The following is a 24,853-nucleotide window of genomic DNA, read 5'->3' as shown; positions in this document are numbered from 1 at the left end:
GCTGGCGGGGCTTGGGGATCCCTGCCAGCTACACAGACGAGGTGTGCCACTGCTGGGTGGGACTGAACATAAAGTGGGTGGGCTTCTGTCCACTGATGGCTATGCCACTGCTTCAGGATAGTGACTCCTGTGCTAAATATAAATTTGTGTTGCTGCTGCCAGGAACATTGGCTTCAGTAATAGCCTAATTCAGGTCCACTAACTGGGGCCAGTAGTGGAATACATTAATCCAAACCACAACCACAATCCCACCTCCCAACAGTCAAATCCCATCTGATCCTCTTCAGAATCCTCTACCCAGTGACGAGGGGAGCCCAGGGCAATCCCTAGTCCTTCCCATCTCATCAGCTGCCTGGGTTCATAATGGCATCTGTTGACTCCTGGCAGTAGTCTCATGGGTCAAGCAGCTTCAACCCTACTAGTAGTACTGAAAGACTCAGTGGCGTAGCCAGACTGCCAATTTTGGATGGGCCTGAACCCAAAGTGGGTGGGCACAAAATTTTCTCTCTACCCCCCTCCCCCAGCAAAATTTAGTCACGCTAATCAGATGCATTTGTCACACAGGGTAAAGTGCTGCTTTTCAGTTGGTCCCTGAAACTTCATTAACACAGGTACCATATTACTTTATCCTAAATTAAAAATAAAATTATTTTTGTTACCTTTCTTGTATGGCCATTTACTTTTTCTCATTGTGTCGCTCCCAGTCTCTTGATTCTGCTTTCCTTCGTATTCACTTAACTCTTCTGCCAGGTTTTCCTGGCCATTTGTCATTTTTCTCTCCTTTTTCTTTGCTTTCTTCAATATTTTTCTGCCTCTCTCTCTCTCTGTCCTGATTTAATTCATTCTTACTATCCATTCTTTAATTTCCTTCATCTACTTATGGCTTTTCATCTTTTTCTCACCCTTGTTCTCCCCATGCCCCTTCCTCTTATTCTCCAGTCTTTCACTACTCCCCTTTTCCATCCTGCAGCTCTCCTCTTTCTCTCCCCATCCTTCCAGTCTCCCCTCTCTCTCCCCATCCTTCCAGTAGTCTCCCCTCTTTCTTTCTGCATCCTTCTGTCCAGTGTCACCTCTTTCTCCCTACCCTTCCATCCAGCGTCTTCCCTCTTTCTCTCCCCATCCTTCCATCCATCTACCCTCTCTCCTGATCCTTCCATCTAATGTCTCTCTCTCCCTCTTTCTAACCAGTGTCTCTGTATCTCTGTACCCTTTTCTGTTCAGTGTCCCTTCTCTCTCCACATCATTCCAGTCTCTCCCCTTTCTCTCTGCATCCTTTCATCCATCTCCCCTCTTTCTCTCCCCATCCATCCGTTTTCCCTCTTTCTCTCCCCATCCTTCCATCTGTTTTCCCTCTTTCTCTGCCATCCTTCAATCTGTTTTCCCTCTTTTCTCCCCATTTCCATGTTTTCCCTCTTTCTCCCCATCCTTCCATCTGTTTTCCCTCTTTCTCCCCATCCTTCCATGTTTTCCCTCTTTTCTCCCCATCCTTCCATCTGTTTTCCCTCTTTCTCCCCATCCTTCCATGTTTTCCTTCTTTCTCCCTATCCTTCCATGTTTTCCCTCATTATCTGCAATCCTTCCATCTGTTTTCCCTTTCTCTGCCATCCTTCCATCTGTTTCCCTCTTTTCTCCCCATTTCCATGTTTTCCCTCTTTCTCCCCATCCTTCCATCTGTTTTCCCTCTTTCTCCCCATCCTTCCATGTTTTCCCTCATTCTCTGCCATCCTTCCATGTTTTCCCTCATTATCTGCCATCCTTCCATCTGTTTTACCTTTCTCTGCCATCCTTCCATCTGTCTTCCCTCTTTTCTCCCCATCCTTCCATCTGTTTCCCCTCTTTCTCCCCATCCTTCCATGTTTTCCCTCTTTCTCTGCCACCCTTCCATCTGTTTTCCCTCTTTCTCCCCATCCTTCCATGTTTTTCCTCTTTTCTCTTTTCCTTGAGGCCCCATTGCTGGCCACTGCTGCTTTTCCTGTTGAGCAGCAGGGCCGGCGCTACAAAAAGAAGAAGCGCTAACGCTAAGGACGAAAAATATAAAAAAATAAAAAAGCGCGGCACCGGCAGGCACTGTCTAGGCAGCCTTGAGGCATTGGCTGCTGGCTCGCAGGCTCCTCCCATCTCTTACGTTACTGCCCCTGCGTCGCTCCAGGGGCAGTGACGTAGGAGACGGGAGGAGCCTGCGAGCCAGCAGCCAATGCCTCAAGGCTGCCTAGACAGTGTCTGCTGGTGCTGCGCTTTTTTTTTTTTTTAACATTTTTTGTCATTAGCGTTAGCGCTTCTTCTTTTTGTAGCGCCGACCCTGCTGCTCAACAGGAAAAGCAGCAGTGGCCAGCAATGGGAGCTGGGGCTGGCGCTGGGCGGGCCTGGGCTGAAATTGGATGGGCCTGGGCCCAGCCAGGCCCACCCGTAGCTACGCCCCTGGAAAGACTACTGCAAAGTTTTGACCAGTGCCGTTTTTAATCTGAACAACTGACAGATCAAGAATGACTAGGGATTGCTCGTGGTTCCAGCTTGCAAAATTAAACACAAGGGGCCTTAAAAATCGGTACCAAAAACCCAAGTGGTTAGCGCGATTCTATAAACTACGCCTAAAGTTAGGCATAGTTTATAGAATATGCCTATGTGCTGTTCTTGCAATTAAAATTTAGGTGCACCCATTTAAGCCACCTAAAACCAGGCCTAAATACCTGCGCCTAAGGTAGGCGCAGATCAGGTGTATTCTATAATAGTGTGCATAGTTTTTTGAAACACCCACAACTCGCCCATTCCATGCTCCCCTTTCAACTGTACGCATTAGAATTTATGTGCATCGCGTTGTAAATACACCTAGAAAGTTGTATGCATAAATGCTAATTAAGGCCAATTAGTGCCGCTAATTGGTTAAGTATCAATTAGCGCTGATTGCCTGTTAATTAAGTTATGTGCACAATTTGGCCATGTGGCCAAATTAGTGCACATAACTCAAGGTGCCATTATCTTATTTGCATAATATTGAAGTGCTTTTAATTTCACTATTACTTTGCTCATGTTGCACCACCAAAATACACTGACAATGAAAAAATTGTATGTTACACATTAGTAACTACTTCTCTAAGGAACTGAAATATCTTATCTGCAACATTTGTAAAATGTTTTAACATACTGTTGAGGGAAGTTCTTCTTTTCTTTAAAAGAGATGGTTGGAAAGAAAACTATGTAGGAATATTAAAAATTAAAACAAAAGGTCTTACGAAACAGATAAGTGTCTTAAGAGTTAAAAAATGAAAAGACTAAAAATTCCCTGCCCAGGCAGGCAAAAAGTATAAGAACCTAATCTAAGCTACTATCAAACCAAAACCTCAACCCATACATATACGCTAATGATGTAACGATCTACATCCCATTCAAACAAGACTTAAAAGAAATTTCCAACAAAATCAACCAAAGTCTACACATCATGCACTCCTGGGCAGATGCATTTCAGTTGAAACTTAATGCAGAAAAAACCCAATGCCTAATACTCACCTCTCAACACAATACGAACAAATTTACCACCATCAATACACCAAAACTAAACCTACCAATCTCGAAAACCCTAAAAATCCTTGGAGTTACCATCAATCGGCATCTAACACTTGAAAATCAAGTGAAAAACACAACCAAAAAGATGTTCCATTCAATGTGGAAATTAAAAAGAGTAAGACCATTCTTCCCAAGGACCGTCTTCCGTAATCTGGTACAGTCATTAGTACTCAGTCATCTAGACTATTGCAACTCAATCTACGGAGGCTGCAAAGAGCATATACTAAAAAAACTCCAAACAGCCCAGAACACGGCAGCCAGACTCATATTCGGAAAACCAAAATACGAAAGAGCAAAACCTCTACGAGAGAAGCTACACTGGCTCCCACTCAAAGAACACATCATGTTTAAAGTATGTACCCTAGTTCACAAAATCATCCATGGTGATGCCCCAGCCTGCATGTCAGACCTGATAGACCTACCACCCAGGAATGCTAAAAAAATCATCTCGCACATTCCTTAATCTCCATTTCCCCAACTGTAAAGGTCTAAAATACCTATATGAGCACGCAATTCTGGAAATCGCTGCCACACAACTTAAAAGCAATCTATGAACTGACCAACTTCCGAAAACAACTGAAGACCCATCTCTTTGACAAGATATACCACAGAGATCAACACATGTGATACTCCCCACATATATCCAGAAATGTTTTATAATGCCTTTTGTTATATTACTATCATGTATTCTATTACCATGCAACCCCAAATCCTTCTGTAATACCAAATATCTATTCTCTTCTTACTTCCACTATCCATGATGTATTGTAAGCCACATTGAGCCTGCAAAGAGGTGGGAAAACGTGGGATACAAATGCAATAAATAAATAAATAAACTTTACTAGAAAACAAGGCAGAAAAGTAAATTAAACAAGCAAATCATGATGTCTGTTAATGCAACAAGGCAATATTTTCCCCATGTAATGCTGTTAGTTTTTGTTAAATGAGATTATAGGAATCTCATTTACAGTTTGGGCAGGAAACTCACCACTCTGCTCACATCACATGTTGTGAAATGACTAGAATTAGGAGCTTTGCCGCTCCCTAGACCTGCCTTTTGAAATTCTCATTTCTTGTGTAGCTTCCACATCTGCAGGAGAAAAGTATGTTGTCATTTGCTTCATTTTATTGGCTCATTTAGTGAGTGATGCTTCTAACTTAAGTGATCCCTTCTGCTTATGTGCACAACTCTCAACCTATCAAGAGACAAATTTGGGAAATATAAATTCATGAAAAACAAGATAAAGCCAGAAAACTGTTTTCCCCATAAATTTTGGCCAGTTGGATGGGGGTGGGGAGAGTACTGCACAGTCTTATAACATTTTCTGTTATGTTAGCTGGATGGTCAGTAAAAATACGTCAGGTGTACACCTATTCAAAAGATCCTGGGCAGAACACTGCAGAAATATGCAAATTTCCTTCCCATAATATTTTCACTAAACAACTTTAAAATGTCATCAATTCTGACATGATTAGCCTTTGGTGGTACAGAGGGAATGACCATATTCTAATACAGTACAAATTTGGGAGTAAAATTTAGGAAAAGTTGAGAGATATGCTCATTTATATAAGATCACAGAAACAATTACTTTGAACATGTATCTAAAAATTATTTTCAAATATATATCTAAAATACAGGTAAACAATTCTTTATCCAAAATCCTTGGAACCAGACACATTTTCAATTTTGGAATTTTTTTGGACTTCAGAATGGTAGTCAGGAAGATTAGGGATTAGGAGCTTAGTGAAAGCATTGCACAGTTTATGAGTACTAATTGGTAAACATTGTTCATTTTCTACTTCTGTTACCCATAGGGGAATCTGCAGCTCTTTTGGGTTGAACATGTATCATGTTTGGCACCAGATGTAATCTTTGGTGTATAGACAACCTCCATGAAAAATAATGTTGGTTTTCAGACTTTTTCAGTTATCGGAATTTCAGATAAGAGACTGTGTACCTGTATATGTAGCTTAAATTACACTATTAAACTCTGATACTAAAAAGAGGTGCAAATTATTTTAAAAGAAACTAGAGTACTGCATATTTACAGCATTTAGTTTGCTGGAGTGGAATTGGTTGCAGCATGCAGCAGAACATGCAAATACAAGATCTGATTTCTACACCAACTTACAACGAATCTTCAAGCAAACTGAAGAACTGCCATTTAAAATGAATAATCTAGAAGGTTAATACCTTCCCTTCTGTTTCTGAATATGTTTTATAAGAAAATATATTTTTAATGACAGAAAAAAAAGATCTACCTTTAACCAGAATGAACGGGCTCTATTCCTGTAGAGTTAGTCTGAAGTTTTACACAATTTACAAGCATTAAAACAATAAGAGGTGGATATTTTGAATTTTGTTACATTTCTACCAGTCTCTATCACATACAACAGAGTGCTACCCAGAAGCTAGTCTTCTCAGAAAGAGAGTATCTGCTTCCCTCAGGTTTCCTTTTGCTGCCGTTTCTCTGTTAGCCTGTGCATTGCTCTGTAGTAGCAGTATCAGGTTGGTGGTTTTTGAAGCACAGTGGACGCCTGTCTATAGAGTCAAAACGATTGCATGGTATGTCTGACAGACAGTACTGTATTGGAGCTTCAAAGGGCTTGTGGGACTTCAATCCCCAATCCAAAATTTCATCACAGCCACCTTCACCTCTGTTTCCTGTGGGAACACTGGATGTTCATGAGCTAAGGTTTCAGTCGGAAATAGCATCATTCCAACTTGCTCTTCAGAGAGAAAGGATTATCTGAAGAAAGATGCTTGTATACAGTACTAAGGTATTCTGTACCAGTTCAAGGACAACAGGTCTTATTTAATTTACTCAAGATTGCTCTTTGTTTATCTCTCCCAAAAAAAGAAACTGGAGGGCAGAAAGAGGACTAGGAGTTATCTCTGCATGAATTGTAGGGGGAACAGATGCATCCCTGATCAATATGCATGGTCAAGACAAGGCAGATCACAGAATGACAAAAGACCTCTGGATAACAGACTTGAGAACGCGCAGGATGTAAAGGATAAAACTGTAGAAGGTATTTAGGGCAATACTGAGAAATGTTGGACTACTCAATAAGATTTTTATGCAAAATCCAAATCACTTAATAAAAGCTCCAAAGGCTCCTTCCCCACATAGAAATGAAACAAATCTCCTTACTCCTCTTCTCAATGGCATACTGTCCAAAGATGGCACTTTAGTATTCTTAGAAAAGGGAGAAGGGGGGGGGGGAGGGGAGGGATTGTGCATGCTCTAACTCAAGAGTCATAGCAGTTAGGCAGGTGGTATTGGTTCTAGAGTTGGAGGCAAAGGAACCTAAGGATGAGAAGAAGGCTGACCCCATTCTGATCAGACCTTCTGATTCAGATTTGAGCTGGTGACCTAGAAGTGACAGGCTTTGTAACACAGTGCTTGAGCTATCCTGTTCCTATTAGTAGGGGGAGTGTTATACTGAAGTCTAAAGATCTCCATCATTCTAAAGGGGCTCTGGGCTGGCTATCCTAGGGTGGATAGACATAATGGGAAGCAGTCCCATCTGCTTTGAAAGTTTATTTACATTCAAATAAAGGCAGCTGTAGCACAAGTAATGGTCATTTAAAAACTGGAATTACAGAAATAATCCAAAAGTAAAATATCTGTGTCTAAGTTCTAGCCAAAATCAACAGCTTCCTCACTATCCAGTGCCAGGCAAAACCTATGACATCTAACCCCTAAATAGCAGTAGTTCAAAGCAATAGCTCAAAATTTCCTCACAGCAATTTCTATAAGTTCCACTTTGCTGAAGTATGTATAGCTTCCTCTTTTAGCCATGCCCTTTTAATATGCTGTTCTTGGAGAGAGATTTGGCAGATCCGTAACCTTAGCCTACCTGTTGGTTTCATAGACGTAGACTGCTAAGGTCCAAGTTAACTTAAATTTGAATTTGCAGTGAGGAAGGTAAACTCCACAGAAAGTTAAAGAGAAGGATTTGGCTCGCCTGGTCCATGAGGATGCCAGTCTGATCAGTTTGGCTAAAGCAGTGGCTAGTAGATATTTTATTTAAGGTACATTTGACAAGGTTACCCTTTGAAGGTAACTAACTATTCAATTCAGATCTGGACAAGACTGTAAAAGTTCTGGCAGGAGAGTAAGAAGACTCCTGTTACAAGAGAGAAAGGTACAGAGGTTGTTTCCTTAAAGACCGTGTCAGAGGTCTATAGGAAACCCACGCTTTGTAGCTCCACATCCTTTCAGAGTCAAGAGAAAAAGAGGGATGCAGAAGCAGGGAATGCTCCTTTCACACAGGAAGCAGAAGCAGACTGAGATGAATGGATATTAAATGGGGTAAAATGTTCACAGCTCAAGTTAGTTTTACTCCAGAGCTCCAAATGACAAATGGCAAGAAAGGTTTGGTTAGACACATTGCAACAGACTGCTCTTACATTGTGAAATGTCATTTTAATTCTTCTTATAAGAGTTTTAAATCTGGAGTTAAAACTTGGCTTTTTAGACAAGTTTTTAAATTTAGTTTGGATAGCCCTGAATCCCTTCCATTTGTATCTCTGGTTTTGTTGTTTAAGGATGATTATTATTATTGTACAATTACAATCCCACACCGTTTGTGTCTGTTTAATGAAAAATTATGTTCTTACCTGATAATTTTATTTCCTTTACTCCTACCAAATCAGTCCAGAATGAAAGGGTTATGTCCATCTACCAGAGGATGGAGACAGAAAAAAAAAAAGTAGTTCCAGCAATTCGCCCCTTAAGGCTATCATGTAGCCTGGAATGTTCAGTATTTCGAAAAGCCAAGCAATGGTGCTCAAAAGGTGTCCACTGAACCACAGTGAAAACTGAAAAGGCTAGAAGACTGCCAAATCTGATCCTTTAGTGAGGTGTATGCTCAACTGACATACAGATAATTCACTGAGTCAGAAGACATGTGGCATCGACTTTGATGACATGGTAAACATAAAGGATGACACCTGTGAATAAACATAGAGCAGAACCAACACCTGACATGGAGGGTTTATGGACAGCTCTGGTAGGACTATAGGAAAGAAAACGATCAGGTAATAACATAATTTTTCCTTCCTTTTCATCCCTACCAGACCAGTCCAGAACAAATGGGATGTAGCAAAATGGTGTCCCTGGTAGGGTGAGAATAAAATATTAAAAGGTTAGAGCAAGGTATCCCTTATTAACTTCCTAGGGGAGATTAAGACAACACCCTGGACCTGAAAAGGGTGGAACACAAAAACCGAAATGAAGTACCAGATACCAGTATGTTGATAAATGACTACATAGCTGTGCAAACTTTATAAGGTCACGTCTACAGTGGGAGCACTCACAACAATATTGCTCAACACTGAATTAACCTTGAAATTTGTAATAACTAAATGCTAATAAAGATAGCTTGATCCGACCTCAGTGGTGACTCATTTCATGAGCCATCTCTGCTCATGATTTACCAACATCATCAGTCTTACAGTCCAATGTATTATTTAAATTTCATTTTCACCTTACAAACTTTTAATCTCATGTTTAAATCAATTACTGCACTTATCTTAATAAAAGCACGCTAGGGGTCCTGCATGTGGTGTTGGAACTGCTTTTATTAAGATAAGTGCAGTAATTGATTTAGACTGAAGAGTCCATGCCGGCTCAAAAAAGGCCACCACTACAACAAAACCTAGCAAGCAGTTGCTAAATAGCTGCACCAGCGTGCAAAGACAGAATGCTGGAAAGGCAACCAGTCCCATAGAAACTAGGTGCTGCTGAAGAGCAGAATAGAAATTTACTGATCAAATACAGGCCAGGAAACCAGTGGTGAAGAGCTTCCCAGCAAATGGAACAACTTGCATCAAGGAGGGTGCTGGCCCCAAGCAAGCTGAGCAATGTTGCCTTTATGCATCAGAAGAAATAGAGAATACAGCAACCTCGAACAAGGTGCCATTAGACATCCCCGGGATAGCTAGCACTATGGCTTGCACGAGTGTTGGCTGTCGTAGTGTAGACCATGGGACTAGTGCCAATATGCAGGACATAGTGCTGTGAGGCCCTTCACAGCACGCTGTGCTGCTGCTGGAGTACAGCACATCCAAGTTCTGCTAGTATGCGTCACAGGAAGCTGGTGCCACCACAATTCAGAGAAGACCACTGGTAGTGCACAGTACCAGAAGGTGCAGTCACCACCTAGGACGCTTGTACTGTGGCAGAGAATTAGAGTACGCCAATGCTGCACAATCTAGGGAAATACCACCCAATATAGTAAATGAGAAGGAATTGTGAAGCACCTGAGACATGCGAAACTGACAATGTGGCATACATGAGACATGAACCCCTTCCCCCCGAGACAGGAGACCTGACATGAAAATGCCCCCATTGCACAATATATGAGACATGAGAAGGCTGCCAATGCCCAGGCCATGAGAGAAGAGAATAACTCCATTGAGAATACCACCCTAGCACATCACTGGAGGCCTGAGAATACTTCTATTGCACGATATGGGAGAAGTGAAAATGTTGCCATGTGCAGCAAAGGAGATAGGAAAAAGCTTCGGACTTGAGAAGGACATGAGACCTCAGCTCCTGATTTCCTGCTGATCATACTCTTGAGGCTGCTGCGACTGTTGAAAGGCAGGCAATTAAGACCGAAAGCTGCGGAGATCTATGCACCATAAATAAATGTTTGAGAGTGAATTACTGAACACCGAGGAAAACTTGCAAGAAATGTAAACAAAAAACCCCCATATCCTGTTCTTTTCCATTCCTTTGCCTCATTTTACACTCGTTATGGGAAAACTGAGAGGAGAGTAGCTTGGGGAGGGGGGGCAGGGAGGGATCCGGAACCACCAAGTGTCACCCCAGCTGGAGGTTGAGGGACCCAGCACCACTGGGTGTCATCTTAGCTTAGCTTGAAACTTTAGATCATGAAAGAGCTAATGTGCCAAGCAGTAATCCCCTGCTCAACCGATGTCAATAGTAAAACCAGGTCAGGAGCTGGCAGACCAGCACCAAGGAGGAATTGTATGATCCGAAAAACATCTGATTGGAGACGGAGAAAAATATTGAACATTCCAGGCTGCATAATACCCTTAAGGGGTGAATTGCTTTGAACTACTTTTTTTTTTCTCTGTCTCCATCCGCTGGTAGATGGATATTATTACCCATTTGTTCTGGACTGGATTGGTATGGATGAAAAGGAAGTTTATTTTTGTAACTTTGTTACCTTTGTTCTATGTTCTGGTAATACAACAGACTGTGAACTGCTTTGAGTGAACTGTTTGAATATGTATTTAAAGGTGGTATATCAAATATATTGAAATAAATAAATGAGAGAGGTGATAAGGAAGGTCGTAAAGCATCAGTAGACACAGGCACATGGATTCCTGATTTCATCTGTTAAGTCAGGAGGGTTTTGATTAGTGATGGACCTCAAGAGACTGAACACACATGTGATTCAGAAGACTTTTTGGTGCTTTTTGGAATCCTGTCACTCAGTATAATCAGAAGTACCTAGATATCAGGCAACAAGATAGTTTCATTAGCAGAGCAGAAATATTCTGGCATCAAGATGAAGTCTGTTCACAAATGTGGTATCTTGGAAGCAATGCTTCATCGTTATCTGAACAATATTTTGAAAAGAACCATATTGCTTTCTTCACCAATAGAGGAAAGACAGTGTTGTGAATATGTGCAGTATTACAGCTGGACTAATCATTACAAGAAGTTATGCCTGTGCTATATTTGTGTTATCTGAAAATAAGATTTGTTACTCATAAAAATATGGTAATAGTGCAGTGAAAAAGATCTCTGAAGATGATTAGGTGATGTATGATTCCAGACACCTATGTTCTCAAAGAGCAGTCACAACACTACATTTCCTATGCCTACGAGAGTTCTTAGTGGTGATGACAGAAATGACACTATGGGCCATGTTCTATATGAGAGCATTACTATCCTGCTTATTTTCGAAGGAGAAGGGCGGCCATCTTCCGACACAAATCGGGAGATGGCCGGCCTTCTCCTAAACCCGGCCAAATCGGTATAATTGAAAGCCGATTTTGGCCGGCTTCAACTGCTTTCCGTCGCAGGGCCAGCCAAAGTTAAAGGGGGCGTTTCGGCAGGGTAAGGAAGGCGGGATGGGGGCATGGTTACGAGATGGCCGGCTTCGGCCGATAATGGAAAAAAGAAGGCTGGCTCTGATGAGCACTTGGCTGGCTTTATTTGGTCCATTTATTTTTAGGACCAAGCCTCAAAAAGTGCTGCAACTGACCAGATGACCACCGGAGGGAAACGGGGATCACCTCCCCTTACTCCCCCAGTGGTCACCAACCCCCTCCCATCCCCCCCAAGAAATTTTTAACATTTTTGTGCCAGCCTCTATGCCAGCCTCAAATGTCATACCTAGCTCCATCACAGCACTATGCAGGTCCCTGGAGCAGTTTTTAGTGGGTACTGCAGTGCACTTCAGGCAGGCGGACCCCAGCCCCCCCCCCCCCCCCTGTTACACTTGTGGTGGTAAATGGGAGCCCTCCAAAACCCACCACAAACCCACTGTACCCACATGTAGGTGCCCCCCGTTACCCTTTGAGGGCTATGGTAGTGTTGTACAGTTGTGGGTAGTGGGTTTGGGGGGTTTGGGGGAGGCTCAGCACACAAGGTAAGGGAGATATGCACCTGGGATCAATTTGTGAAGTCCACTGCAGTGCCCCCTAGGGTGCCCGGTTGATGTCCTGGCATGTGAGGGGGACCACTGCACTATAAATGCTGGCTCCTCCCATGACCAAAGGGCTTGGATTTGGCCAGGTTTGAGATGGCCGCCATTAGTTTCCATTATCGGCAAAAACCAATGGCGGCCATTTCTAATGCTGGCGATCTCTAAGGCCGGCCCAAATGTTGAGATTTGGCCAGCCCCGACCGTATTATTGAAACGAAAGATGGCCGGCCATCTTGTTTCGATAATGCGGTCGGGTATGCCACTTTACGGGGCCAGCCTTAGAGGTGGCCGGCCCCGTTTGATTATGCCCCTCCACGTCTCTTGTTGTCACGTTCTCAAAGCTGGAAACTAGGTTGTGAGCCCTTGGGTAGGCAAAACCACCCCACCCCAGAGGCAAGGCAAAAGTCTGATAAAGAGCTAGGCTTCACCTGCACATGGCCACCTTCCACCAGGAGTTGAGCCCCTGGCTGCTGGCAGGACTTATAGGACAGGGCTGGATAACAGCTAGGCAGCACAGGAACTGAGGGTCAGAGGGAAAAGGAATAAACATGGGCAGCAAGGCAGGAAACAGGGCTAGGACTCACAGAAGAGACAACACAGCACAAGGCAGGGAAAGGACAAGCTAGGGGACCGAAACTGGAAGCTGCAAGCAGCCACAAAAGAAGGAAACAAACACTGACAAACAGGGGAAAGAACTAAAAGCTGCAAGCAGCCACTGAAGACAGACAACACAGAAACCTAAGCACTACACAAAGAACTACAAACAAAGAGCAAGACTAAGAAACAAGCAAACCCTAAACTAAACATAGACTAACTAGAAACAGGCAAGTACTTCAGGCAAGAAACTAGAACAGGGAAACAAACTCAGGCTGAAGTGCAACAAGCACCAACATACCAGAGCCTTAGACGATGCAAAGGCAAAGGCAGAGCGTCTCCAAATGGCTAATAAGCCCAGCAGCAACTGAGGCTCAGCAATCACCTGGCCACTACAGGAGCTGTGCAGGGTCAAAGAAGACAGACAAATCCAGCAGCCTGGAAGATCAGGACTAGGCGAAAGTCTGGAACGGGTGATAGTCCATAGCAGCCACCGGTTCTGGCCACCAGAGGGCGAGGTGAGCACAGACGTAACACTTGTCAAATCAGTGGAAGCCCCCACCAAAATAGGAGTTTTCAGATGTCTCAAGAAATATACTAGGTCTCTCACCTGGTGGATACTGAACAGATACATTAAGAGAAACAATGACCACGGCCAAGAAGAAAATTAATTTTGATGGATATGAGTTTGCTGTGATGAGGACCATCACATTTTAGCTCACAAATTTCTGTCTATGAAAGACAAATACAGATGAATATTCTAGAAGTAAAAGCAGTGAGAAACAGCCTGTTAGCTTTCTGGCAAAGGATTATGTGAAAAGACAATCACATGAAGTTAGACAATTTTGTAATAACAATCCAAACAGATAGCCAGGACAGGAGGGGCAAAAAGTCTCTAACTATGGCAGAGAGAAATTGGAGGACTAGCCTAGTGGTTAGAGCACCAGGCTGAAAACCAGCAAAGCTAGGTTCAAATCCTGCTGCTGCTCCTTGTGAACTTGGGCAAGCCACTAACTCCCCATTGCATCAGGTACAAAATTAGACTGTAAGCACTCTGGGGCAGAGACCTCTACTGTATCTGAATGTAACTCACCTTGTTCTAGTACTGAAAAGATGCGAGCATAGTAGAGAAGATGAATTTGCAAGTGGACAGATTTGAGTGGCTTCAACCTGGTCTTCTTGTTTATAAGTAGGGTATGAACCATCCCAGTGCTAGATCTAACTGTGTCTTAGTTCAACAAACAGGTCTACAGACTTTACAGCAGATTTAAAAAACTTTTACAAGTTGTCTATGGAAATGCTGTCTCAGAAGTATGACCTGATGCAGTACACATTTATCTAGGGTATCAGATTTTGGGTGGGGGTGGAGAGAGGGACAATTTGGTGGAGCAGTATGACTGGTGGGGATCCCCATGCCCTGTCAGCCAAATAGTGCATTAACTCAGTTGGTCAAAACTCTGCTATGGTTCCCCACCACTCTTCCTCCTCAAGGTTGGCACTGTGAGGAATTTCAAAATCTGTGGTCACGGTGCCAGTGCTTCCTGATGCTGATCCTGTGCAACTGTTTTCATTTTAGTTTTATTATCTGTAGAGATGCATGTAAATGAATCGCTGAGTGTTACAATTATGGTAGTTTATGTGGGTTAATATAAAAGTACGGTTGAAAGTTTAGTATGTGTGCTATTCTATTGCCAGGAGAATAATGTGTGTTGTATGACTTTTGTGGGATTGTTATATTGTATGTCAATGCTGTTAATTGTAGATATTGATGTCTGCCTAAGCTACAGTACTAAGAATGTAACTGTACCTTAAATTATTTGGTGTTTATCATCAGCAATATTGTGGAAGGGCTGTCTGGTAAGGTTTGTCTCTTTGCGGATAATACCAAACTCTGTAACAGGGTGGACACCCTGGAGGGTGTGAATGACATGAGGAAGGACCTAGCAAAGCTGGAGGAACGGACTGATATTTGGCAACTAAGATTTAATCCCAAAAAATGCAGGGTCATGCATTTGGGTCACAAGAATCCGAGGGAACGGTACAGTATAGGGTGTGAAGGGCTTCAGTGTACAAAGGAAGAGCGGGAATTGGGGGTGATTGTGTCTGATGACCTTAAAGCTTCCAAACAGGTTGAAAAAGCAACAGTCAAAGCCAGAAGGATGCTTGGGTGCATAAAAAGAGGGATGACCAGCAGGAAAAAGGAGGTGATAGTGCCATTGTGTAAGTCTCTGGTGAGGCCCCATTTAGAGTACTATCTGCAGTTCTGGAGATCGCACCTACGAAAAGACATAAACAGGATGGAGTCGGTCCAGAGGGTGACTACAAAATTAGTAAGCGGTCTTGAACACAAAAAATATAAGGATAGGCTTATGAACCTCAACATGTATACGCTGGGAGACAGGAGACATGATAAGAGACGTTTCAATATCTCAAGGGCATTTATGTACAGGAAATTAGCCTTTTTCAACTGAAGGAGAGCTCTGGAACAAGGGGGCATATGATGAAGTTAAGAGGGAATAGGCTTAGGAGTAATCTAAGAAAGTATTATTTCACAGAAAGGGTGGTGGAGGCATGGAATGGCCTCCAGAGGAGGTTGTGGAGTCAAGGACTGTGTCAAAATTTAAAAAGGAATGGGATAAGCATGTGGGATCGCTTAGGAAAAGGAAGAGTTAGGGGTTACAGAGGATGGGCAGACTGGGTGGGCCATATGGCCTTTATCTGCCGTCATGTTTCTAAGATGTATATAGTTATGTACACGTGTGGAAAGTATGTAAACTGTAAGTGTGAGTGTATAATATGGGAATGAACAAGTTTATATAAAAAAAGGAAAAACAAAATAAGGAAGGTGGTTTAGATTAGGACAAAAGATTGTGTGCATGCTGCAGATAATGGTTCTAAGTATGGTAGGCCAAAAAAGGTGACCCCACTGGGAAAAGCAGTGCTGGGCTTTTGAAGTGTTATTTACATGGAAAAGATTCACTAAGTTTAAAAATAGAGAATGTTTATCAAAACTCTGGTATTGGTGTTATCTGATAAAGTATCACTTTTTTATAGCTAATTTTCCTATTTATCTTGAATGAAAAAACTAGACGTGTCAAAAGTAGACCGACCAGGTGGCAAGTGTTGTGCATTGCCATGCAAAACGTCCTTCCTTTAATCCCCGAGTCAAGTCTTCTGTTACCCAGGTCAACTGAGGATGCTGCAGAGGCAACATTCATAGCCTCCTGGTATGGCATGAGGGACCTGTCGTCATTGCTTGTAGATTTTATTTATTTATTTGTAGCATTTATACCCCGCTCTTTTCCGCTCGGTAGCAGGTTCAGTGTGGCTTACATGGTATGGTACCAAGTAACACAGAGTTAATAAAGAGTATGGAACAAAGTATCAGAGATGACATAGTTACATAGGGTGTGATACAAAGTATCACAGAATTAGTACAATGTAAGAAACAAAGATGATATCTAATAGGTGGTTTCAGGGCACATTATAGCAGCATTTTGAAAGGAGCCTGGTAAATAGTTCCTGGCCTAGAACCATTGTTGCATTGACAAGTATGCTGGGGGTTAGGAGAATAAGGTAAAAAGTTCCTAGGTAGTTGCAAATGAATGCTCATGGTATCAAATCACCATCCTGCGTTCAACTGCGGTGGACTAAGAGGAAGCTGCCAGAATAGCTTTCAAGAACTGCACAGCTGCTGCTGTGATCTAGCCTTGACTGACAGGAATAATAAAAGGGATTGACACAAGCAAATAAGGAAATATAGATTAGGATTAGGATAAGAGATGGTATGCATTTTGTAGATGTGTTAAAGTAGGCCAAATGATGCTTTTTAAAGGCAAGTGCCACATATAACACTGGAATTTGTTTATTTTGAATGAAAAACTAAAAGGCCCTCTTAATGTAATGGTTCTACTGTTCTCACAAGGACAAAAACAATGGCAAAAAGATGAGGACATTATTATGACCATTTAGATCTGGATTCCTTCCTACAGGCTCAGGTGGGGTTGTGCTTATGCCTGGACAGTTTATTAACTTTTCTGTACACTAATGTCTTTGGATATAATATGCCCTGTATATTATAGTGCAAAAAGCTATTTCTCTTAAAAGTCTGAGAAAAATTAGCTGGACAACTATTTAAAGTAATGCACAAACGTTCAGGAAGCATTGGTTTCATAAATGTGCGAGTTTAAGCTAGTCAAAAAAGAGTTTTAGTAATATTTTTCACCTTTTAAGTTAGCGCATACAGTGCTTATTAGCCAAATTTATACATCAAAGATAAACAATTAATTTTGCAAACACTGTATATTAACATGTCTATTTTCAGGTCTTAGCTTTAGAAAGGCATTTTAAAAGCATCTACATGAGTAAATAGTGATTGATGCTTCCCTCCTTAATTGGCCCCACTTATATCATTCTGAAATGAGGGTTCTATATGTTTAACTGGCAGCACATATATGTGGAATTTGTAAAATTGCCACTTCTAGTTTATGTGCCAGCACTGAGTAATGCTTTTAATGTGCATATGTTAATTTTCAAAAAGAACTGCCAGCATTGCATTTTTTTTATTAGTATAAAGTACCCTAACGTTACAAGTACCTGGTATTGGAAACTTGCCCCCTTTGTGTTTCAAATAAATTGCTAAACATGTTTAACGCTAGTGTGCTTTCATAATGGAAAAAAAAAACCTGATTCCTGGTTAAAAATATTAGTTTGTTGGTATGCACAGAATCTAACGATTTGGGTGAACCTGTGTCTAGAGAAGTAGGCAAAGGCATATTCTGACACATACGTGTGACTTTTTAAAGATATGTAAGCAGAATAAAAAAAAATCAGTTTATACTGTTATGTTTATAGCTGTTCGAAAACCAATACAATTTAAGAGAATAAAAGAATAAAATAAAATAATATATATAGCTTTTATTTAAGAAACAGTTCATTTTGTTGGTTCTGAATAGTTTAATTAGTAAAGTCAAACAATTAAAAAAAACATTTTAAACCACCATTAGCATACTTCTTTAATCATTATCGCAAGGTTATAAGCAGCAGATGTCCATTATCATCTCAATATAACAGATTTGACAGGTAACAAGCACCAAAAAGGGACTGAGAAGGGATTGTGTGCTGATACAAAAGTCCTGTTACTATTTAGGGGAGTGATTCTGAATAGCACACATTGTATGTGATGTATGTAGGCACTTTTAAAGCCTGCATACACTATGATCAATTTTGAATGGGAAACCACCGCCAGCTTCTTCCCTTTGAAAATAAACAGCCACAGAGTAGACACTCTTAAAGTGCCCATGTAATCTGCACCTACAATTTGTGCAGACGGCTGGACGGGTGCAAAATAGCACATGTCTATTTGAATATTACATATACATTACATATATATGTTTTATAACCCCACCATAACCAAGCTTACACATGCTATGAAGCTTGTGCATACTAGTAGCCAGTGAGAGGGTGGAAATTTTCAGACAAGTATATTTACGTGGGAATACATATAAAGGTGGTCCACATGTAATGTGTCAACTACAGTCGGCTACTCACTAACTTATTTGCACTACAGATGCAAGGGAAAAGAAAAGAAGCGCCATCAATTAAAAAAAAAAACATTAAAAAAAAATCCTCTCAAATTAAAACCTCTTTCTAAATGCTTTTACTATAAAATGAATAGATCAATCAATAACCAAAAGATTCACAGAAAAAAAATGTGCTGGAAAAAGCTGCAAGCAAAAGCAATTTAGGATGCAGAGTTACATAGCCTTTTGGAGCGTTTTGGCAATGCTGCATGCTGCTGTTTTGACATGCATTCCATAACATAAATACAAAATATTTACAGCACATCGACAAATATATACATAACCTTGGTTTGTATAGTTAAGGCTTTTGAAGACATGCAGAAATTATACAGTGAAATTAATATTTCATGCAAGCTTTGGTATGGCTACAATTATACATCTGCAGTACATCATTTAAACTGTACAGCTACATAAACCTAAAAATCAAAGATGATCTCGCAGAAAAGCATTACATGCTTTCTATCAATGTGTTATAGGTTCATTTAAATGAAGGGAGAACATCCAGATCTAATAAAGAGGGCAATTTTACAACAAGCATACAGATGCATACATTGCTCTTATTTTATAAAGGCACCATATGTGCCTTTGTAAAACAGCTCAATGAAAATTAGGCAGACATTCATACTTGCTGTGAGGCAGGCGTAAATGGTCCACCTAGGTTTCTGCATATACATATGTATTTTATAACATACATGCATATTGTGCACCTCTGATCTCGGGATCACCTACACTCCATTTTTTATGCGCTTCTACCTCTAGGCAATTTTCTAAATGTCTACTTCTGCAGGTAATTTAACAATGTGTGTGTAACTCCTATAGCGCATAATTTCAAAGGGGTGTTCCCATGAGTTATGTGCACTTTTACAACATACGCCTGATCTGTGCTGGCATTTACACCTGATTTCAGCAGGCGTAAATGCAGGCGTCTTAAGTTAGGTGCAGATTAAGCACTTAGGAGATATTCTAAAAAGTGCAGATACCCTTTATAGGATAGTGCTTGACATAAGTTTTTTCACACTGATTTTTTGGCGTGATTTACTCAATCTAGTTCTGAATGTGTTTTAACATTATTCTTATCAAACACAACCATACTCATACCAAACACTTTGGTTATCCTCTGACACCTGTAATAGGGATTCAGATGCACTAATATTTAAAGGAGCAGCGGAAAATTCATTGCCACTTAAAGTTTGCTTTACATTGATGTCATCAGACATCTGGGAATCAGAAAATATTTCATGATCTTTCCTAATACCTTTAAACGGGGCAATACATCCTTTATCATATATGTTTGATGCAGACTTCTGTGGCAACCCACTTATGTTACTTACCAGTTCAGTGTTCATAGATAAAAAGGGTTGGGACATATGGGGTGCAGTGTATGACACTATCTTGTTACTGGAGGATATTCCAACTAAATCACTATATGAAGGACATGGGGAAGCAGCACCAGAAAAATGTGGCCTTCCAGTCTTTGGACTGTTAAACTGTAAAGATTTATACTCAGGATCACCAGTATGACCTGCATCTTTTTTTAGAGGGGAATCTGCACTATAAGTTGTACATGCAAAGAAAGGAGATGACTGTTGGTCTACACAGTACTCACTAGAAGTTGATGGAATGCTGGTATCAGCTGTAGTGGGTGATGGATCAATTGATACAGGCTGTCTACTGTCTTTGGACAAAAAGTCATGAATGCTTGTTCTCCGAGTACAACCTTCTGCTGTTGAGATCACGCTGCTTGCACGAGGCAAGGTTGCATAAGGGTTATGATCTTTTGATTGTCGTTGAGGCTGAATGGCCTCTAGTTTTTCTTCTTCTAAGTTAAACTTTCCTGGAGTGCTTGATGTAGACTTCAAGGGGGTATCTGGAATACAGTTTCCATCAGTTTTAAGAAGGCTAGACTTTATTAACTGTTCAGGCTTTGTTGATGTTTTGTCACAAAAAGATTTTCCACTTAATGTTGAAGATTTTTTTGGCATGTCTCTTCCCATCAGTTCAGCAGAATGTGACAAACTTTTTATTACTTCATCTAAAAGATTTTCTTGGCTTGCTGACTGAATCTGTAACAACATATGAAAATATTTAAGCAACTTATCACAATGTACTGTACAGTACTACCACACCTTCCACATTTATGCAGCACTCTGTACACCTGGCAGACACTATACAAGATGAATGAGCTATATAGTCACAGAAAAACTTGAGGACAATACCAATGGAATTAAATGTCAATCCTTCATTTTATGGATCATTTACATACTACATCAGTGGTGCACATACTTGTTAAATCAGTGTGACAGAATAGCAAACTCTCAGAAAGTCACAATGTGTCATTTTCTTTTCACATTCAAAATGACAGCGTATTCTTCACTAATGAAACCAAGCATGCTCCAAGATTTTTCAAACATATATGAAATTAAGAGCTAAATATATTAATGTGTGCTACCACGATAGAACATACTAACACAGTTAATATGTGTTATTAGTAATTAGATTCCATTGCATAAAACGGGACTTGCGGTAAAATGATGTGTGCTAATGTGATAGTGCATGTTAGTAACCCTAGCTATAAATCTTAGGACACGGGGTACAGCATTTCAAACTGCATATGAACAGTATCTTGCTGGCTTCTTTGTCCAATATCTAAACTTGACACAGGAACAATGGAACTGCATGGTCATTATTCATCCTTATTTCATCTCTAGGCACCACCATAATGCTTTATGTGTAAATGTATGCTGCTTAGAGGGTTTTTAAATAGTGCATATAGAAATAAATCTTCAAAAGAATTTACATTGTCATGAATATTGAGAGAAAAGGGTCAACAGAAAGTTATAGTGGAGGAGTAGCCTAGTGGTTAGTGCAGTGGACTTTGATCCTGGGGAACTGGATTTGATTCTCACTACAGCTCCTTGTGACTCTGGGCAAGTCACTTGACCCTCCATTGCCCTTGTGACTCTGGGCAAATCACTTAACCCTCCATTGCCCCTGGTACAAAATAAATACCTGAATATATGTAAACTGCTTTGAATGTAGTTGCAAAAACCTCAGAAAGGCGGTTTATCAAGTCCCATTTCCCTATTTGAGATTCTACATGGAATGTTGCTGTTGCTACTATTTGAGATTCTGGAATGTTGCTACTATTGAAATTCTGTTGCTACTATTTGAGATTCTATGGAATGTTGCTATTCCACTAGCAACATTCCATGTAGAAGCCTGCCCTTGCAGATCAGCAATACGGCCGCGCAGGCTTCTGTTTCTGTGAGTCTGACGTCCTGCACGTATGTGCAGGACACCAGACTCACAGAAACAGAAGCCTGCGCGGCCGCATTGCTGATCTGCAAGGGCAGGCTTCTACATGGAATGTTGCTAGTGGAGGAGTAGCCTAGTGGTTAGTGCAGTGGACTTTGATCCTGGGGAACTGAGTTTGATTCCCACTGCAGCTCCTCGTGACTCTGGGCAAGTCACTTGACCCTCCATTGCCCTTGTGACTCTGGGCAAATCACTTAACCCTCCATTGCCCCAGGTACAAATAAGTACCTGTATATACTATGTAAACTGCTTTGAATGTAGTTGCAAAAACCACAGAAAGGCGGTATATCAAGTTGCATTCCATTTTATTGATCTATCTTAGCATACTTCTGATTGACCAAGGGACTCATTTTACATATGGAGCTTTGTAAGTTATGCCTCCCAAATGTCTTAACAGTCAAATAAAAAGGTATTGCCTACAACTAGGCAATTACAGAATAAACTGAATATAAGAGAAACAATTCTGGATGGATCACATGGATTATATCTAAGAATAGAAGACTTTCACAGCATTCTGGTAAAAGCTTCAGAGCAGTCATGTTTCCTACTTAGTACCAAATCTACTGCTCCTTATAACTGAGCTATATAATACTTGCAAAAGTGGAATAAGAACAACTCACAAACAGATGAATATGTTGTGTGAATCATTTCCCTGCTGCCAGAGAACAATTATAGGTAATCAATTACATTTTCTCTGATAACAAGCAACAGAAATGATCCATGCAAATGGGATTAACTAGTTAAAGAGTTATTTTCATATAAAAAAGGGAAGATAAGATTTGAACAGTATCCATGGGAAAATATATCAGCATTATGTTTTTGAGAAAAACGTGGATTTTTATCCAGTTTTCAAACCAAATATTGAAGAAAAGGGCAGAAAAATTTAAGGAAACCACAAGAATTAAGCAAAGGAGGGCTGGAATTGGATTATACTCTGTAAACAGATCACAAAAGAGGAAATGCCCAACCTTGAATATAGTTCATTAAACTTGATCTATACCGCTCAAACCGACTAGCAGAACTGAGTGGTGTACAGACTAAAAATATTTTAAAAAATGGGAAAGAACTCTATCTGATATGGGAGGCCATTATCAAGGCATTAGCAACCAACAATGTATGAACAGAGTCCTTTATTTTATAGCTTTGTACATTTCATCTGAAAAGGTTGATTATCTGGGTTAAAACCATGATGATGTCCCAAAACATTGTATAAAGCTTTAAGAGTGACTTCAGCTGAGAAAACCCTGACATAATGAAAGATACTAGATGGGCAGTCCCTCTAGGTGAACTCCCTAGGCAGGCTGGCACATTCAGAATGAGCATAATCTAGCAATTTTCAACTGCTGTGCTGCGAATGGTCTGCAGGTGTGCTGTGGGAGTTTAGGGGAGGGTCATTTATTAGTAGGGCCATTGAAGGAGGGCATGCCCAGTGCTTAATTTGTGCCAGAATCTTTCTGGCTCTGGAAATACTGTTACTACCCCAATGTTCTCCCCTGCCTTGCTGACTCACCTCCTCCACCCTCTGGTCTGGCTTCTTTCCCTCCTATTTCTCCCCAAACAAACGATCCGGCATATCCTCTCCCCCCCCCCCCCCCAGGATACCTTTTAAAAGAAGTTTTTTCATCTAGAGGTCTCTGGCAGTGAACAGCAATTCACGCGTACTGCTCACCTGGCGCTCACAACCTTCTGTCTGACTCCAGTTCCTGTTTCCGCATAGGCAGGAAACATCAGACAGAGGATTGTGAGCTCGGTGCAAGCAGAGCGTGGGAATCTCTGTTCACTATCAGAGACCTGTGGAAGAAAAAACAAAGTTTAAAGAGTGGGGCAGGGGTTGATTTGCAAAAGGAGATGCCGGATCGCTGAGAGGAGTTGAGAGGCAAGAGCAGTTGCTAGATTGCTGACTGGGGAGGGAAAAGGAGGGAGAATGCTGGATCATTGATTGGGGAGGAGTTGTAGGCGCATGTGGGTCATATAATTACCCTAATTATTGGTTATAGGCTAACTCACTTATCTAGAGGGTGATATGCACCTAAATGTCCTTCAGATTCTTTGTAACACTAGTAATAAGGGAAGACAAGGATCACATTCTGGAAATATATTACAATTTATTAGTAATATAAAAAGTATATGTACAATTGGTATATTATTATGGCAAAGCAATTACAAACTTAGAAGCAAAACCTATCAGTACTTGCCAGAATAGGTCGCCATAGTAGTGCAATTAATACTTATTCCTGATACAAAACTAACAGATAACCAATAACCACTGAAGGAACCATATGCCAAATGTCCTGACTCACACTTGGAACTTAGCAATGCTCTCTATATCTTGTCCACTAGACCATGACACTGTCCTCACTCTTTGAATGCACGTGGAAAGAAGTCTGTGCTTCTCCGGTGTTGCAGATCTCACCTCTTTCTCTTTTGGATGCTCTGCTCCATTGTGTATTCAAGTCTGTGGTTGTAGTAGAAGGCTGTCTCAGCAATGAAGCTGGAATGCACACAGCCCTTCTCTGGAACTAGTCCTAGCTGTGACTAAGATGCTACCCAGTACTGGTTCTTACCCAGTTCGGCACACTTGTAGTTCAGGTTTATTTATGAGCACTGAGTGTGTAGGCACTCAAAGGTACCTGGAGGTACATGTTGGCTAGTGAAAATACACCCATCAGAGAAAGATGGCTGTCTCTTTGTTCTTCCTGAGAATCTCGCTCTCTCTCTTATCCAGCAAGAGTGAATGATAAAGAGGACATTGTATCATGTGTAGAACAGTTCTCTGATTGACTTGCTGGAATAAGTGTGCATATGGACAGTAGATGAGGTAAGGCTTTGGCTAATTAGCACCACTGAGCTGGCTAAATGGGGAATGTTATCAGTAAAGTCCAGGATGATTGTCATACAGATAATATAATGAGGCCTCTGGCAGTGCTGATGCCCTTCATCAGAGCTGAAACCGCTGGCACCCCTATTGAAGGTCACCTCATTCCTATGTCATTAAATCTCACTCTGTAGGTTTCATACCAGAGAGAAAATGTAGATGTTCAGCCTGACCCTGGGAGATGTCAGCCAGACCAGTGCACAAAGGAAGCCTTGTAGTAGCTATGACA

General features: G+C 41.1%; 1 protein-coding gene across 4 annotated transcripts in view; it reads right to left on the bottom strand.

The window, feature by feature from the left end:
* The window catches only part of CCDC88A (coiled-coil domain containing 88A), a 552,486-nt gene that overhangs the window by 1,767 nt on the left and 525,866 nt on the right, over positions 1 to 24,853 (bottom strand). For 2 of the 4 annotated variants that reach the window (XM_030196448.1, XM_030196447.1), the window contains 2 exons: positions 20,041 to 20,497; positions 4,550 to 4,651 (listed from right to left, as the gene is read on the bottom strand). In XM_030196448.1, the coding sequence (XP_030052308.1) occupies positions 4,587 to 4,651; positions 20,041 to 20,497 (522 nt within the window). In that variant the 3' untranslated portion in view covers positions 4,550 to 4,586. Of the gene's footprint in view, positions 1 to 4,549; positions 4,652 to 17,795; positions 20,498 to 24,853 lie in introns of those variants that run through there. The other 2 variants (XM_030196444.1, XM_030196446.1) reach the window with 1 other exon arrangement.

The sequence above is a fragment of the Microcaecilia unicolor genome, chromosome 3, assembly GCF_901765095.1.
Source record: "Microcaecilia unicolor chromosome 3, aMicUni1.1, whole genome shotgun sequence".
Taxonomy (NCBI): domain Eukaryota; kingdom Metazoa; phylum Chordata; class Amphibia; order Gymnophiona; family Siphonopidae; genus Microcaecilia; species Microcaecilia unicolor.
The sequence above is the reverse complement of the archived record's forward strand: the minus strand, read 5'-3'. Positions and strand labels throughout refer to the sequence as shown.